Raw genomic sequence first — 18,192 nt, 5'->3', positions numbered from 1 at the left:
TTTGAGTGGTCTCTCTTTTTTCTTGGTGAGTCTAGCTAACAGTTGTCTAACTTTGTTTATCCTTTCAACAAATCAAGTCTTAGTTTCATTGTTCTTTTTTTTTTTTTTTTACTGTCCTTTAATTCCTATTTCTATTCTAATCTTTATTATATCCACCCTTCTACTAGCTTTGTATGCGTGCTAAGTTGCTTCAGCCATGTCCAGCTCTTTGCAACCTTCTGGATCATAGACCTCCAGGCTCCTCTGTCCATGGGATTCTCCAGGCAAGAACAGTGGAGCTGTGCCCTCCTTCAGAGGATCTTCCCAACCTGTGGTTCCTGCATTGCAGGTGGACTTTTTACTGCTGAGCCACAGGGAAGCCCTCTGCTAACTGTGGGCTTAGTTTACTTTTTTTCTCACTTTGAGGTGTGAAAGTTAGGCTATTTGAAGTCTTTCTTTTTTCCTTAATGTAGGCATTTATTACTATAAACTTCTCTCTTTGATTACTTTCAATACTTTGCACATCTTAAATGCATACAATGTGTTAATTTTACCTCAACAAACAGGAGATAAAAAGAACCAGAGGTGAAGAGAAAATATTAAAAGCAGATAGAGGAAAAGACATTTTATGATTATCTTGCACTGTGCCACCAGGGAAGCCCATAAAGATAACAGCAGGTTTATTTTTAGAAATAATAGAAGCCATTAGAGCAAATCTTTAAAATAATGAAGAAAAAATATTCAGCGGAGTATCTTTGAAAATTAAAGGCAAAGAAGGCTGGGGAGGTTGCAGGGATGTGAGGGTGGTCATACAAAGATTGAAAGAATTCCTTACCAGCATATCTGAACTACAAAAGTGCTAAAGAGAGTCAGGAAGATCCCCTGGAGGAGGATATGGAAACCTACTCCACTATTCTTGCCTGGAAAATCCCACAGACAGAGGAGCCTGGCAGACTACAGTCCGTGGGGTCACAAAGAGTCAGACACCACTGAGGGACTGAGTATGCCATGTCCCTCAAGCAGAAGGAAAATGACTGCTGGAAGGAAGTATGGGTCTACACAACATAAGAAAATCACAAGAAATAACAACTATATGGATAAATATATATGGTAAAATTTTAAGAATTCTTATTTTAAGAATCTCTTTAAAAGTTAATTGGCTATGTCAACAAAATAATAATGTATTGTGGGGTTTTAAATATATATAAATAAAGTATATAACAATTGAACAGAAGCCAAGAGGGGAGAAAAACAAACACATTTTTATAACATATTTATTCTACACATGAAATGATATATTACTTGAAGGTAAACTGATAATCTACAGATATGTACTACAAATTTTAAAGCAGCCACATACACACACATGCAAAAAGAACCATAACAAATGAGCAAATACAGTGATAAAATAGAATCTTAAAAAAATGCTGAATTAATTCAAAAGAAGACAGAAAAAAGGAAAAGGAAACAAAGAAAATATGGTAGAATAGAAAAATAGCAGAATAATAGATTCAAACCCAACATTATCAATAAGTATATTAAATATAAATGATCTGAACAGGTATTCAGATTAAAAGGCAAATGTTGTCATATTGTATGAAAAGAACAAGAGCTGCTACAAGAAAAACCAACTTTAAAGGTAAGATATAAATAGGTTAAAAATAAAATGTGGATAAAAATATACCATGCTTTAATTAATCAAAATCTGAGATGGCTCTATGAATATTAAACAAAGTAGATTTCAGAGCAAAAAATTTTATCAGGAGTAAATTTTAACATAAAACTATGGTTTTATACTGACACAGATGTATCCAGATACATGACCAGTATACTTAACAATCAATAGAAGAAAATGAATTATTCAAAAGCTAATGTTCAGATGTTGTCCAGTTGCTCAGTCATGCTGGCTCTTTGTGACCCCGTGGACTGCACCATGCCAGGTTTCCCTGTCCTTCACCGTCTCCCAGAGTTTGCTCAAACTCATGTCCACTGAGTTGGTGATGCCACCAGATGTAATATTCAAATAACTACTTGGTATTTTTGTTTGTTTGTTTTTGCTTTAAAAAAAAAAAAAAAAAAGGTAGATACCTGTCTCACACCCATGTGTGTGTTTGTGCTCAGTCATGTCTGACTCTTTTTGACTTCCTGGACTGTAGACCGCCAGACTCCCCTGTCCACCATCCACCAGATTTTCCAGGAAAAAATGCTGGAATGAATTACCATTTCCTACCCCAGGGATCTTCCTGACCCAGGAATCAAACCCGTGTCTCTTGTGTCTTACTCTTTATCCCAGGGTAAGTCCAGAGATATCAAGGATTTCAATGTAAAAAGTGAAACCATGATAGCATTAATGTGAACAAAAATTGTTTCCTTGTTTTAAACCTAGAATGGGTAAAGGTTTTCCAGCTATGACACAAAAGAAGACATGAGAAAAAAAAATACTGATTAATTCAGCTAGATTTTTAAAAATAAATCTGCCCAGCAGAGTCAAAAACAAATCACAAACCTAAAGATAATTGTTGCAGTTTGTATGACAAACAAAGGGATAATCTCTCAATTTATAAAGAACTCTCTCAAATTAATAAGAAAGGTATCAACATTTAGAAAATCAGATAAAGCATTTAACCACACAGCTCCCATAAAAGGAAATACAAATGATCCCTAAGTCTACATAAACTAAAGAGGCTTACAATAAACTTGAAAACAACCACAAAAAGAAAACTAAGTTTTCACCCATTAACTTGGCAAAAGAGGCAATTTTGACAACACCCTATGTTGACGCGGAACCCGAGTTCTCATACGATACTGAGGCGACACTATCCTGTTGGCAGCTCTGTAAACAGACGCTGGATGATACAGCCAGTTAGATAATACCTACCAAATTACAGAAGGGTGTGCCTTTTGGCACAGCAATTTACTTGTAGAAATTTATCTTACGGATAATTCACACATGGGCAAAATGTGCTAAGTAATGAACACACCAAATTATTCACTGAAGCATTATTTCAAATAGCAGATTGGAAATAATTTCATAAAACAGGAGACTTTAAATAAATTTTGATGTTTTCATACAAATAGAATACTGTGAAACAACAAACATTCTAGAAAAACTGTGAAATAACAGGGAACAGTATCAGTCTTATTATTATTTGAAGAAAAAAGTGCTCATAATAGTGTACAGCAATGTTACCATTTGTGTGAAAATAGATATAAACAGATATGTGTAATATTTTGCCAGTGTGTATAAACATATATACATATATTATAGATGCACATAATGTCTAAGAACACATAGAGAATAGTAGTATTTATATAAGCTTTTTAGAAACTAAAAACATATATATTGTTTTTAAACATACATAGTTGTTTTTAAAAATTACAAAGCCATTGAGAAAGGGACAATAATTACAGAATTATGGAATGATACACTGAGGCTTGACTGCATCTGTGATTATTCTGCAGTTTTTCATTTTGATATAATTTGAAATTTAGGAAATAATACAAGACTAGAAGAAAGAACAGAGCAAGCCCCATGTCACGGACTTTATTGGCTTTCTGCATAAACCAAGGAATATCAGCCTCTTTCTCTCTCCTTTACTTTCTTATCAGTCGACTCCGGACCACCAGGTTCCAGTCCATTAAAGGACCTCAACAGAATTTGTCAACAGAAGACGTATAATCTTCCATCAGGATAATGTAAGACCACGTGTTTCTGTGATGACCAGGCTAAAACTGTTGCAGTTTGGCTGGTAAGATCTGATTCTGCTGTAGTCACCAGATCTTGCACCTTCGAATTTTCATTTATTTCAGTCTTTACAAAATTCTCTTAATGGAAAAATTTTCAATTACCTGGAAGAAAGACTGTAAAAGGCACCTGGAACAGTTCTTTGTTCAAAAATATAAAAAGTTTTGGAAAGATGAAATAATAAAGTTGTCTAGAAAATGGCAGATGGTAGTAGAACGAAATGATGACTATGTTGTTCAATAAAGTTCTTGGTGAAAATGAAAAATGTGCCTTTTTACTTATAAAAAAACTGAAGGAACTTTTTGGCCAACCAAATATAAGTGGAAAGTATTCAATTCCAGAAGAGTTTGGGGAAGGGTTTAAAGAAAATCAAGTACCCTTCATTGAATTAGATTATAATGGAGTTGCACACTGGCACATTCTTCTAATAGGAATAACAGTGACAAAATAACTCTATGAATCTCTCATTTCAAACAGGTGAGAGTAGTCTGTATTCTCTGAGGTATGAAGTTCTCCAGGTTCTTTCCTGGTTTTGTAAAATAACAAAGTGTGAGGTACTTACTGCATATCTTTGTTTATCAACTCCGTATCTTTCCTAATGCACTTTTGAAACAACTGTTTTCTAAAAGAGATTTGAACGTTTAAAACCGTTAGGAATACATGAGAAAGGACTTGGGAACTTGGGAGTATAATCAATATTCCCAGGTACTTATTGTGAATTAAAAGTTCACAGTACAAATTTTGAGGAACAAGCATAAGAAGAACAAAAGGGAGAAAATTCCCTTGATTAAAATGTTATTTGTTGTTGTTCAATTCAGTTCAGTTCAGTTCAGTCGCTCATTTGTGTCTGACTCTTTGTGACCCCATGGACTGCAGCACACCAGGCCTCCCTGTCTATCACCAACTCCTGGAGTTTACCCAAACTCATGTCCATTGAGTCAGTGATGCCATCCAATCATCTAATCTTCTGTCGTCCCCTTCTCCTTCTGCCCTCGATCTTCCCCAGCATCGGGGTCTTTTCAAATGAGTCAGCTTTTCCCATCAGGTGGCCAAAGTATTGGAGCTTCAGCTTCAGCATCAGTCCTTCCAATGAATATTCAGGACTGATCTCCTTTAGGAGAGACTGGCTGGATCTCCTTGCAGTCCAAGGGACTCTCAAGAGTCTTCTCCAACACCACAGTTCAAAAGCATCAATTCTTTGGCGCTCAGCTTTCTTTATGGTCCAACTCTCACATCCATACATGACCACTGGAAAAACCATAGCCTTGACTAGACAGAGCTTTGTTGACAAAGTAATGTCTTTGCTTTTTAATATGCTATCTAGATTGGCCATAACTTTCCTTCCAAGGAGCAAGTCTTTTAATTTCATGGCTGCATTCACCATCTGCAGTGATTCAGTTGCAAATAAAATGTTATTTGTTGTTGTTCAGTTGAGAAGTCATGTCCAGCTCTTTGTGATCGCATGGGCTGCAGCAGGCCAGGCCTCCCTGTCCCTCACCATCTCCAGAGTTTGCTCAAGTTCATGTCCATTGAGTTGGTGATGCCATGCAACCACCTCACCCTCTGCCACCCTCATGTAGAAATTACTGGTTTGGGGCCACAGGACACTTACACACTGTTGATGGTTATCTTTTTTTATAAAAGGATGGTAAGCACCAGAGAAAGTCAACAACCAAAACTATTATAGGGCTAAGTGGACTGATTCTCAAAACCAGAGGTCTATAAACTTTTTCTGTAAAAGGCCAGACACCAAATATTAAGCTTTGCAGGCCAAATGGTTTCCGTCTCAACCACTCAACTGTTTTGCTGAGCAGAAACAGCCAGAAACAATGCAATACACAAATGGGCATAGCTCTGTTCCAATAAACTTGCTTTACATATATAAGCGGCTGGATAGGATTCAGCCTACAGGCTGTAATTTGCTGACCACCTGCTCTAAACTCTCAGCACCTTTTCTAGGTGACAGTCCCACCTGAGGACTGGCTCCAGGTCAGATTCTTAGAGGCCACGTTTCCTTGCTGTCCATTCATCACCTTCAACTTTCCAGTCTCCTCTTTCTTTCTTCTTCCTCCATCCTCACCATGAGTCTGAAATTCTAGAATTTTGAGGTAGCCCTTTCTCAGAAACTCTGACTGGCTCTCTGAAAAGAAAAGACTATAATGAACCACAATCATAAATAGTTGTTTAAGAGAGAAAATATTTAGGGTGACTGCTTACCCCAGATATCATTACTGAGAATAGTGGGATTCACTGTAGGGGAGATCTTTGGAGAGCCTCCAACATACCAGTTAAGCTATTGGCTACCACCTGACTCACAAACCACTTGACTCATATAATTGTCATTTACCCTTTTATATGTAAACAATAAGGGCTCAACTTACTAAGCAAATTACACAATAGAATCAAGTAGGTGGATAGCTTCTTACAAATCTTGGCTGGTTATATTACTAGGAATACATGTTATTTGAAAGAAAGAAAAATAAAATTGAAGAATTTCTTATAACTCATCTTTCACACTTAAGAGCAGGTAAACTTTTTTCCAAAAATTAGAATTTAATTATAATCAAGAGCCACCATTTCCTGGGCAAAAGTTATAAAGCCAGTATAATGCCACAAGTTAGACACAGAATGTGAGGAAAGGGATTTTAGATGAAGTCTTCCTGAAGATGACTGTAGGTTACGGTACCAGTCAGACGCCCCACAGGAAACAAAGGGCACGTTTAAACTGGGTAACTGCAGGAGAGTTTGACAGAAGAACTATAGGGAAATTGATAATCATATAATTTATTATTCAAGTAGTGCCACTTAAGGGTAGGAGGAAGCTTTATTAATTGATTATGCCAAGACAATGGGTATAAACTGGGTCTGGTGCAGGCACACTGTAATACAAGAATCAGTGCCATTAACACCCCTAGACCTAAAGGAACAGAGAGAAGGAGCGGTTACCAGAGCCGGGAAGGCAGCAAGATGAAAAAGCCCACCAATGAGATCTAGAGAAGAAAGCATCCGATCTAAGAATGTCAACAAGGAGAAAGCAAGTGAATTAAAAACCTACCTTCACTGTCCTCCGACCCTCTGATCTCTTGTCAACATCTCCTATGGCTGAACCCACCCATAAGCCAGAGGTCCAGGGAGCCTGTTGATACAATTCTATGGATCAATTTCCCTGATGTACAAAGCAAGATAGGGAAGGGTGGAGAATGTATCTGGGGCAGGGGGCATAGAAAATATCCAGCCTAGTAAATAGCCCCACAAAGATACCTAGCATGGAACTATCCTTCAGCTCTGACGTCTCTGACAGCATTCTAACAAAGCTCAACTACTTGCTTCTTGAACAGCCTTCTCCTTGTTCATCTCCTATTTGATTGTAGAAAACAGTAAAGTAAGCAAGAGCTTTTTGCTTTACTCCAAAGGGATGAGGGTTATACTGTTTCTTTCCAGAGGAATGAGTACAAGTACTAGGTTTTCACACATATATTTAGCCTCTTTCACTCCCTAATTTAAAAATACCTGGCAACATTATGCAGGTAAAACCAACCTGGGAATAAAATGAGATAAAAGGATGTTTTTTGCATTTGTCACAGGAAACTCCCTCATGCCACTCTCTGGTCTATATATGTCCCCAGGTGTTCTGGTATTCCCATCTCTTTCCGAATTTTCCACAGCTTATTGTGATCCACACAGTCAAAGGCTTTGGCATAGTCAATAAAGCAGAAATTGATGTTTTTCTGGAACTCTCTTGCTTTTTTGACGATCCAGCGAATGCTGGCAATTTGATCTCTGGTTCCTCTGCCTTTTCTAAAACCAGCTTGAAAAACCCCAAAACCAGTAGTCAAAGATCCTTTGAGCATTTCTCAAAGGATCTTAGAGAAAGTTTGGTGAAATCAATCAATGGATCAGACCAACAGGAAGGCTGCTTGAGAACAAGTATACAATGCAAAATTAATGGTCAAAATGGGTATGGGCTGCAATCATCTCAAAGCATACACTGACTACTTCAGATCACGCACATACTGTATTATGCCTGTCGATAATGAAGGGAGAATATCAAGAAAGAATGTTCACTGTTGCAAAGTGTGACCCTTCCTTTCTGCATGAAAATATAAACACCAAAAGAAGGACTAATTATATGACTAGTATTCTGAAGGATCTAGAATAATTCACTTCTCCTGGGGGAAGTTCGTTATCACACATCCTAATACATTACCAAGCTTGGTGTCTTCCACTTTTCTCACTCTCTAGAGGGAAATCTCTCCCATTTCATCAATAAGCTCTCTCTTCCATTTTTTAAAGTCCAATGATTTAATAGACATAAAAGACACTATGATTTAATAGGGTAAAAAAATATCCTTTTTTGCTGACAACTTGGATCTACTTCTCCAGACACAAACTGAATTTCCCATGAGAACTAGCTACTCTAAGTATTCTGTATAGTTAAAAGAAGAGGAGAAAAGAAGTAAATTTAAAAGATGAGAGGGAAAGAATAAGGCAATGAAAAAGAAAAGAATGAATCAAATAAGGAATTAAAATATTAAGGGGATAAATAAGTGACACCTTTTTAGTGAGGGTAGGAGAAGACAGAGCTGGGTTCTGGGTCATTCTCTGGCCCAGTCATGGGTGAGAGTATCACCTAAGATCTGAATAATCACAGAGCACAAAAAATTGATCTTACTTTCCTGCCACGTGGGAGACCCCATTCTTGCCCTAACCTAGGATTTTCCAAACTATACGTGTAGTCACTGCTCACAGCGTTAGCATTTGAACAAATGGAAGAAAGAAAAACAAGAAACTCTTGAGCTCACCAGGAACTTTCAGAGATGCCCTTACCTGAAATGGTTGCCATTTGAAATATATATACTATTTCACTAATGGTTTTCAACCATATATTTTTAATAGATTGTGAGTTCCCTGGAAACAGGGAATGTTTTATAATAATTGATTTGTCCCATATTAGTTTTCTTTTCCAAAACCTTTGAAGTGGATTGCTATAAATGCATTCAGTTCAGTTCAGTTCAGTTGCTCAGTCGTGTCCGACTCTTTGCGACCCCATGAATCGCAGCACGCCAGGCCTCCCTGTCCATCACCAGCTCCTGGAGTTCACTCAAACTCACGTCCATCGAGTCAGTGATGCCATCCAGACATCTCATCCCCTGTCATCTCCTCTTCCTCCTGCCCCTAATCCCTCCCAGCATCAGAATCTTTTCCAATAAGTCAACTCTTCACATGAGGTGGCCAAAGTACTGGAGTTTCGGCTTTAGCATCATTCCTCCCAAAGAACACCCAGGGCTGATCTCCTTTAGGATGGACTGGTTGGATCTCCTTGCAGTCCAAGGGACTCTCAAGAGTCTTCTCCACAGTTCAAAAGCATCAATTCTTCGGCACTCAGCTTTCTTCACAGTCCAACTCTCACATCCATACATGACCACAGGAAAAACCATAGTCTTGACTAGATGGACCTTTCCTGGCAAAGTAATGTCTCTGCTTTTGAATATGCTATCTAAGTTGGTCATAACTTTTCTTCCAAGGAGTAAGCATCTTTTAATTTCATGGCTGCAGTCACCATCTGCAGTGATTTTGGAGCCCCCCAAAATAAAGTCTGACACTGTTTCCACTGTTTCCCCATCTATTTCCCATGAAGTGGTGGGACCAGATGCCATGATCTTTGTTTTCTGAATGTTGAGCTTTAAGCCAACTTTTTCACTCTCCTCTTTCACGCTTTTGCATATCTGAGGTTATTGATATTTCTCCCGGCAATCTTGGTTCCAGCTTGTGCTTCTTCCAGCCCAGCGTTTCTCATGATGTACTCTGCATATAAGTTAAATAAGCAGGGTGACAATATACAGCCTTGACGTACTCCTTTTCCTATTTGGAACCAGTCTGTTGTTCCATGTCCAGTTCTAACTGTTGCTTCCTCACCTGCATATAGGTTTCCCAAGAAGCAGGTCAGGTGGTCTGGTATTCCCATCTCTTTCAGAATTTTCCACAGTTTCTTGTGATCCACACAGTCAAAGGCTTTGGCATCATCAGTAAAGCAGAAACAGATGTTTTTCTGGAACTCTCTTGTTTTTTCCATGATCCAGCGGATGTTGGCAATTTGATCTCTGGTTCCTCTGACTTTTCTAAAACCAGCTTGAACATCTGGAAGTTCACAGTTCACGTATTGCTGAAGCCTGGCTTGGAGAATTTTGAGCATTACTTTACTAGTGTGTGAGATGAGTGCAATTGTGCTGTAGTTTGAGCATTCTTTGGCATTGCCTTTCTTTGGGATTGGAATGAAAAGTCACTTTTTCCAGCCCTGTGGCCACTGCTGCATTGGTACTAAATAAAAGGTAAGAAAAAAAAAAAAAAAAAAAGAGTCCAGACAAAAGAAAGGTACCAAGGAATAAAAAAAATGTGGGAATCGGGTATAGGGAGGGTCATCTGCTGTGCTGTGCTTAGTTGCTCAGTCGTGTCCGACTCTTTGTGACACCATGGACTGTAGAACATTATTAAGAAATGAAGAATTAAGACGAGTTCAAAAATGACTTCTGATCTTCCAAACCATCATTGCAAAGGAGAGAATATAGTGGACTCTACAAGTTCATTAGGGGAAGCCAGTGTTTCTTCTGCCTACGATCATCATCATTAGCACTATGGGGCTCAGCTTCATGTGCTGCATAGAAAGAAAAAGAAGAAAGAAACATAATATATACTCAAGTCCTCAGTAAGCTGCAGTACAGATCAGCCCCAGTATCCGGGCCTGGAGAACTACAGTCCACGGGGTCACGAAGAGTCGGACGCGACTGAGCCACTGTCACTTCACAGATCTTTTAAGATCATTGTCAGAAAGCGAATCTTTTCCTGTTGAAAGAACTTCTCCTTAAAGCTTTCTTTTTCTAACTTTTTGATGCTATACTCCTGGAATCCACTTGAACCATTTATACATATACATTATGTAAAGTAAATGGCGGTCATAAAAGGGAAGCCCAAAATAAATATGGCTCAAAGGAAAGGGAGACCACATCCAGGTAAGGGAGCACTTATGAAGGAGCCGTCTGAGTGAGTACTGAGCGCTAGGAGAATACCTGCCCCCAGGACGCGAGGCTGGGAAGAACGCGACCTTGCGCCTGCTCAGTTGCTCAGCTGTGGCTGACTCTTTGTGACCCCATGGACTGTAAGCGCCCCGGTCCGTGGAATTTTCCAGACGAGAACACTGGAGTGGGTTTCCATTTCCTACTCTCGCGGATGGAACCCGTGTCTCTTACATCTCCCGCACTGGCAAGCAGGTTCTTTACCACTGGCCACCTGGCAAGCCCCAAGGACACCTTAAGAGCATATTAACTTCAGCTGCTATTTGGCAGACGTCTAGGAGAATAAAGGAGATAAGGCTGGAAAGACAGCTTGGATTCAGGTGGGGACGTATGACTGTAAATGTCAAGGCAACTGGCATCGGTTAAGCAAGAGGTGCTGAGCATCAGACCGAAGGGGCCTACGAGGCCACTCAGTAACAGGGAAGGAGATCGAGTCCTCCGGGCCAGTGTTCCGCGCAGTGCAGACTGCAGAGAAGTCTTCCAGGATGCTCAGGAGGAGGCAGCTCCCTCTCTGCCCTGCGCCCACGAAACCCGACGGAGACGCAGTTCTCAAGGCAGACACAAAGGAAGGGAGTCGGTTCGCTTACACCCTAGAGGAACGCAAGTGGACCTAGGCAGAAGCTGCTTTTCCCCGTCTCTGCCCCGTCAGCATGTCCCAACTCAGAGAAGAGACCTGTGTCTGAAACTCATGTCTGCCTACCCGGTCTCCAGAGACACCTCTGACTGCACAGCGGATGAATCAGGCTTTGGCATCATCCCACGAGACCCTGAGGAGCTGCTGGTGGACGGAGAGCGGGGCGGAGGACTTCTCTTCCAAAGGATCCTGGCATGACACTAAACCCCAGACTTGGAAGGTTCCAGAAAAGCCCATCTTTTCAGTCAGCGGTGAATCATCCGCTGCCCCGCACCCCTGTTAGCACCACAACCCGGGCTTCAAACAGCGAACCGAGCACCGCTGCGGGGGTAGAGCCGCGGCGCGCCTTCCACCGAAAGGCTCCCCTTGGCTCGCGTCGCCGCCGCAGCCCGGCCCGTACCTTTCCCGCCGCGCTCGCCAGCCCGGCCTCGTTCCCAGGCTCGGCGGGGCCTGCGAGCTTTGCTGGGGCTCACGCGCGGCGATCCGGGGATGACCCCCAGGGACTCCCCAAGGACCGGGGCTCTGCAGACCCCGAAACGCAAGGCAGGGCGCTGGGGAGGGGAAAGCCGGAGTCGGGTGTCAGGAGAGCCCGGACTGGGTGCTCAGCCCTCAACAGCCCGTCGGTTCGGGTCTTCCTTCCCTTAAAGTCCCCTTTGGCGCTGTCGGAGCCCAGAAGGCGGAGGCGCAACCTCTAGGGCGCTGTCCCGCTCACATCACTGCTTCTAAACTCCCTTTTCTGGATTAACAAGAGTCCGCCGCCTCGCTGTTCCTCCCGTCCCCGGAGCCCGCGGCGCCCGCGCTCAGCCCCGGCTGACCCAGATCTTCGAGGCCGCGCGGCCGGCGTGCGCCCGGGGCTGCGCGCGGGGCGCCGGGCGCACGAGGCGCGCCTGGGGCGGGCGCTCTGGACGGCACCTGGCTCCGCCGGGCTGCGGCTGGACCGTGAGCTTCCAAAGTGCTCGACACCCAGAGAACTTGCTAAGCACCCCGGAGGTGCCCCCAGTCACCCTGAGTACCACTTATAAGTTTTCTGAGGGTGAGGACCATTACGTCTTCTCCCGTTCGTTTCCATTTCTCATCCTCCCTGCCCTCATGGTTCCGGTCACTACTGTAGAGTCCATGCCTTTCCCTAGAAGCGCAGTCCAAGCCTAAGGCTGCACCCACCCTCCAGAGTATCCCCGGAAGTAAGTCCTTGAGTTTTCTCAGCAGCCACAGAGAAGGGAAAGCACTAGTTGAAAGTGGCCAAAGGTGTACATCATGAAGGGTGTACATCATGAAGGGGCAGTGGTGCCTGTCTTTACAGTGGCTACTTTTGGGGTGTTTTTCCCAAGATAGGGGTTTGGTCATGGAAACAGTCCCGTAAAGGAAAGATGTGATGGTCTCCTTCTAAAGGCACACTCAGGCACATAGCAAAGGGCAATGACAAAAGAAGGAAGGTGAGGGAAATTCCTGATGATTTTACTAATGTTAAAATTCCATAGATTTGGATAGTGCTATTTTTTTCTTTCAGGTCATCAATTTAGAATTCTATAAAGGAAGAGAATGACATCAAGGAAAATCATTGGCCTAGGAGAAAAGAGCCCGTAGGCGTTTAGGTGCTATATATGTGGAGCCAGAAAGCTCTGGAGCATCAGGGAGACTCCAGCTTAAGGCAACAATGGGTGAATATGCGCCTCAAGGGCACGGGGAATGAGAGGCAGACTGCTGCCTGCCACCTGCCCCTAGGACAGCCCCTGCCGCTACTCTAGAAGCAGGCCGTTGCTGCTGCAAACAGCTTAGTGTGAAACGGGTGGGAGTGGGGTTCCAAGTACAATGCCTAATACTTCATTATTCGTTCAGTTCTTTTTAGGAAGATCTTCATCTTGCAACTGGTAGGGCTCGTGCTAACCTACAATTTTACTGACTGTGATTTTAAGAAGATTAAAGAGAGCTACCGGAACATCATTTATCAAGAACTGAATAACTATACAAAAGGGGTAAGTGAAGAAACGTTTTAAAAATGCATTTTTATAGTAAGAGTAGGCACACACACTACAATTTAACTTTTAAAGAAAGAAAAATGATTTGGAAAAAATCAAGGCCCAGCATTTTGTCAAAAAAAAAAATTACAAGTGATATTGAAATATATGACCTTCTAAAATGACCACCCAGAAATTGGCATACTAATTAAATCAAATATGCAGATGCTGGTGAGGAGCAGATATTGATAAGGAACTCATGGTATCCATCAAGCTTTTCTGTTCTCTGCCAGATCCTGTTCACTGGTGCAAGTAAAAAATAAAACAAAAAGACAGTGACTAAGGTCTCGAAAAAGAAAAACAGAGGGGATTCTGGTGAGCGAGGCCCTATCCAGTGAGGACAGCCTGGGAGAATGTGCTCCTCGAATCTTTCTAGTATTCTAGATGCTTTAGGATGCCCTTGCGGGATAAGGGCACTTTAGATTTTTTTAATATACAGTGGATCATTTTCCTGATCATTCTAATTTCTGGACAGAGCATGTATGTGTGCAGCGGATGAACGGCTACAGGGCAGATGTGGGCATTGGAAAAACAGCATTATTGTCGCAGGAGTGGCCCCGCGTACAATGTCCACTTCGGCGGGGAAGGAGGATGTCGCTCTAGGGCAGGATCATTTGATACCCAGGCTCCAACGCTAGCAGGCAGTGTCTGAGAACTCAAGTGATTCACTACGTGGTCAAAGGCAGAAACTGGCACAGGAAACAGTGCCTCGGGGGAAGCTGCTCTCCGAGCATCCCAGAGCCTGGGAGCCGCGGAGAGAGGGAGGGCGGCGCTGGCTTCGCTCTTGTGAATTTGATCCCCATCTTCGTCGTCTCCTTCCTTTCTCTCTTCCAGACGAAAGCCATCGACTTTGACCATTTCGTCTACTGTGAAGACCAGGTGAGAGGCAGCGGCTGAAGCTGGGGGGCGCGGGGACCCTGCGGGGCGCGGGGCGCGGGCGGCGGCGGGTCCCCAGGAGACGCTGGCCCGGCGTGGGGACAGGCGCACCGCGCCCAGCCCGGGAAGCCGCCCCTGTCCCGTCAGGGCGGCAGCGCGTCCTATTTGAGCGGGACTCCGGGAGCGGCTCCGCCCGCGGCCCGCGGGAGGCGGGTCCGAGACGGGCCGGGGCGCCGTCAGGGCGCCCGGGGCGGGCGCCGCTCCGTCAGTACCGCACCTCGGGCCGCGGGCCGCGGGGACCCCCGGAGCGCTCCCCGCACCAGGAGAGTCCCCTCCCCGCCTTTCCCCGGCCCCTCCGCCCGGCCCTCAGGAGGCGGGTCCGAGACGGGCCGGGGGCCGACGGCAGGGCGTCCCGGGGCCGTCGTCAGGGCCGCCCCTTGGGCCGCGCGGACCTCCCCCGAGCGCCCCCCGCGACCCGGGCCGGCCTTCAGGCGGAGCGCCCCTCGGCGCCCGGCCTCGTCAGCTCACTCTCTCTCCCCCGCCCCTCCCTGTCTCTCCCCTCCTCCTCCCTCTCACTCTCTCTCTCCCGGCGTCTTCTCCTCCCGCGACCGGGGCCGCCTGCGCGCAGCCCGACTGCCTCCGCAAAATCCAGAGCCTGACCTTCGAGCGCCGCCCTGGCTGCGCCGCGCCCGCCCGCGAGGCCTTCGCCGTGAGAACCCACGCCGCGCTCGCCGCCGCCTGCCCGGGCTACCGCGGGGCGCAGGTGAGCCGGGCAACCCAGTCAGCCCGCAGGGCCCCCCGGGCGAGTGAGCGCGGGGCTGGGCCCGGCGAGCCCCGACCCCCGGTGGCCCGGCGCAGAGCCTGTACCCGGGCTCTGACCTCGGAGGGAGGGAGCGGCGGAAGCCTGCGGGCCGCCGAGTCCGCCCTTGGGCCCGGCCTCTGCTGGGGCTCTGACGCTTTGGGCAGGAGTGCGTGCTAGACCTTAGGTCCCCTTCACAGTGTGGTCGGTGAGGGTCCTGGCTTCTGGAGCATGCGGAGGAGGGTGCTTAAAAGCTAATCTCCGGGGACCCTGAAGCCTGCTCCTTCAAAATTAAAATCCCTATCTGTGGGCTCCTTATGAGATGCGTATCCTTTGCGAAGGGTGAGCAGCGAGGCTTGGGTTTATCGTTTAATAATTGTATACGTCTTTCCTTAAATGTTACATTATCCGTTAAATCTCCACCCCATATTTGTGTAATTGCTTGCATAGTTGCTGTCTCTTTTGACCCTTTTGCATATGCAGTTACATTTGAATGAATGTGTAACTTTAAATATGGAAACGGTGCAGAGCTAGGGGCAGGAGGTCTGGGGACAGTCTTGCCTGACTTTGAATCCTAGCCCCATAACTTCTGTGAAAACTCAGATAAATTACCTGGTCTCTGTGTGCTTAGTTTCATCTGAAAAATGAGGATTGTAGAATCAAGTTCCATACAGAATGTTTGCAAGGATAAAATGAGTCAATATATGTAAAAGCACTTGGAACAGTGCGTAGTATGTGCCAAGTTCTCAGTATTTATTTCAGCGGTCAAGTAAAGCAGGCAATTTATCTTCCTAATGACAAACTAAAAAGACAAAAAGAAGCAGTGCAGATTTGTATGATTTTGGCCTGTTCACCAATGGACTTTATCAGTCTGTACACTGAATGGATGACTAAGGCTGTCAGTTTTTAGGGATTGAAGCCATAGGGTTCTGGAATGAACTTTAGTTGGATATTCAGTACCAGGCAGCCATATGAAAAACCTGTTTGGCTGTGTATCTCCTGTTAAGGAGACTCTGGCAAATCTACAGATGACCACAATGATATTCATCGTTGTAAGAGCATAGGGGACATTCTAGATAAGTTTAGACAGCATGTGAAAAAGGGAAAGTTTGGAGTGATTTATTTTAGCCCTCTCTCAAGCCCAAAGGCAGCCTAAAATCAGTAATTTAGCAGATGGTAGATTGTAAGCTTTTTGCTTAATAACCTGGTGACCTATATTGATTTGAATACTGTGTGTTTAGGAGGCCCAGTCTCTACTCAAGAGTAATTCAGGTGAAGGAATACGCCAGAAGATGATTGCAATCGTTTTTTTTCTTTTTGACAGACTCCTTTTGAGAATAAGCCTTCAGGTGTCTGTGGTACATCTTAGAGATTGGGAGGGACAGAGGCTGGGAGCACTCTGGGTACAAGTAATAGGTCTGTTGAATTATATCTATAAAGAAGCATAAGATAACTCTTTCTTGAAGAACTTAGGATCTTGCCAGGGAGATTATGAGATTTTCAGCTCTTCATCTATTTAATAAATATTCAGTTTCTCATGTATAAAGCTTAGTGCTCAGTGCTATGGGGAATACCCATGATGTAATAATAACAACAGCTATAAGTGAGAACCAGTTAAGTGATAAACACTCTGAAGTGCTAGAAGAATTTCCAAAAGAGATGTCTGAGCAATTAGCAGAGGCCTTGCGAAGGAGGCGGGGCTTGCCCTTGAAGTCTGTGGGTGGAGAGATGGGAGGGCATTCCTCTGGAGAAAGCAGGTAGGAGCTGTGTGGGTGTCTTGGGGGACACATTGAGAGGTAGGTTTGCATAAAGAAGACAAAATGTATCAGCCAAAGATAGTGGTGATTAATTTTGACTATTGCTTCTCCTATTCCACAGATAAATAATACCCAGACAATGAGGAAAATAAGGAAAAGACAAATCAAAACAAATGAGTGCCTGGAACAAGTCACATACTTGAAAGAACTGTGGCAGCGTCTCAGTCGCATTTCATAAAAACAAAATAAACCTTCAATAAAGTCACATTTCACAGCAAGAAAGCAAATCATTTTTATTAGGTAGATGGAATGTTAACTCTAACTGTGGCATTTAAGAGACCACCAATGTTTTCTTTGTTTGTTTTAATTTCAGAGGGTTTCTTAGCTTATTTTTGTAAGTATCTGTTGTTTAATGTAAGTGTATAATGTGGGGAAAGTATTAGCCCTCAAATGTCACGGGAGGCTTTTTTTTTTTAAGCATTAATGCCTGAGCTACTGGCTTTGTGGCAGTAATTCTCAGCTGGAGCTATATAAACCCTACTCAAGGAAAGAATCTAAAAGTAGAGTGGAAGGAGAATTTTTCTCTTGGGAGATAAAAATGTTGAACTTGATAGCATGTAAACCTCTGTTTAAAAGGCAAACATTCACAAAGGAAATGAAAACAAAAGGAGTGCTCAAAGTTGTACCCATAATGAAGCAACATGAAATAATTTCCAAGCAAAGTGTTGTGAAAATATTCTAAGCCAAATTAAAAAAATTATCTAACAGACAAGAGTGGAATATGCCTATCCTGAAGAAGTGCCTTTGTTAGAGCTAAAATATATTTTGAAATTTATGGAATATATCTTTAATTTATTTTGTAAGCAGTTTTTAAAATGTACATATTGCTTTGTTATCAACACTATTTTTTCTTAATAAAAAATTCTCAAATTCGTTTCTTAGGAGTGATCTTTTTAATGTAGTAGACAGTTTGCACATGCGTACCTTTCGGAGGGGCGTCGCTTTTCCTCAGTTCTTTCCCCTCCCTTTCTGTACTGTGCCTGTAGTCTGCCTATAGAGAGAATACTGGGAATAGGTGAATTCAGGATGCTTTCCCATCGTCCTTTCTCTTAAATTATGTCTCTAGTCCTCCTTTCTTTCCCTTGTTGAACTTCCCCACACCTGAGAGAAACCAAGGAGGCCAAGGTGAACAAGGGCTGTCCAACCCATCCTCCTGTTTGATGCTTGCTGCACGCTAGAGCTGAAGGCACCCTTTGAGTCACCTCAGAATGCTCTGGACATCAGTGGAAGGGGCCGCCCGAGCCATGCAGTCCAGGT

General features: G+C 43.7%; 1 protein-coding gene across 1 annotated transcript; it reads left to right on the top strand.

The window, feature by feature from the left end:
* The first annotated feature begins 12,952 nt into the window (after positions 1 to 12,952).
* LOC102390397 (thymic stromal lymphopoietin) lies at positions 12,953 to 17,810 on the top strand. Its single transcript, XM_025292142.3, has 5 exons — positions 12,953 to 13,086; positions 13,265 to 13,401; positions 14,278 to 14,322; positions 14,948 to 15,082; positions 16,997 to 17,810. Exons 1-5 carry the CDS (start codon positions 13,083 to 13,085, stop codon positions 17,111 to 17,113), a joined length of 438 nt encoding a protein of 145 aa, XP_025147927.2. The 5' UTR covers positions 12,953 to 13,082; the 3' UTR covers positions 17,114 to 17,810.
* Positions 17,811 to 18,192: the final 382 nt, after the last annotated feature.

This window comes from Bubalus bubalis, chromosome 9, assembly GCF_019923935.1.
Source record: "Bubalus bubalis isolate 160015118507 breed Murrah chromosome 9, NDDB_SH_1, whole genome shotgun sequence".
NCBI lineage: Eukaryota > Metazoa > Chordata > Mammalia > Artiodactyla > Bovidae > Bubalus > Bubalus bubalis.
Note: the sequence above shows the minus strand (reverse complement) of the source record. Positions and strands in the feature narration are given on the sequence as shown.

Excerpts from the sequence above, each read along its gene's own strand:
- LOC102390397 (XM_025292142.3), top strand. Across the intron at positions 14,323-14,947 it reads TCGTCTACTGTGAAGACCAG|CCCGACTGCCTCCGCAAAAT; the intron begins GTGAGAGGCAGC and ends GCCTGCGCGCAG. Across the intron at positions 15,083-16,996 it reads CGGGCTACCGCGGGGCGCAG|ATAAATAATACCCAGACAAT; the intron begins GTGAGCCGGGCA and ends CCTATTCCACAG.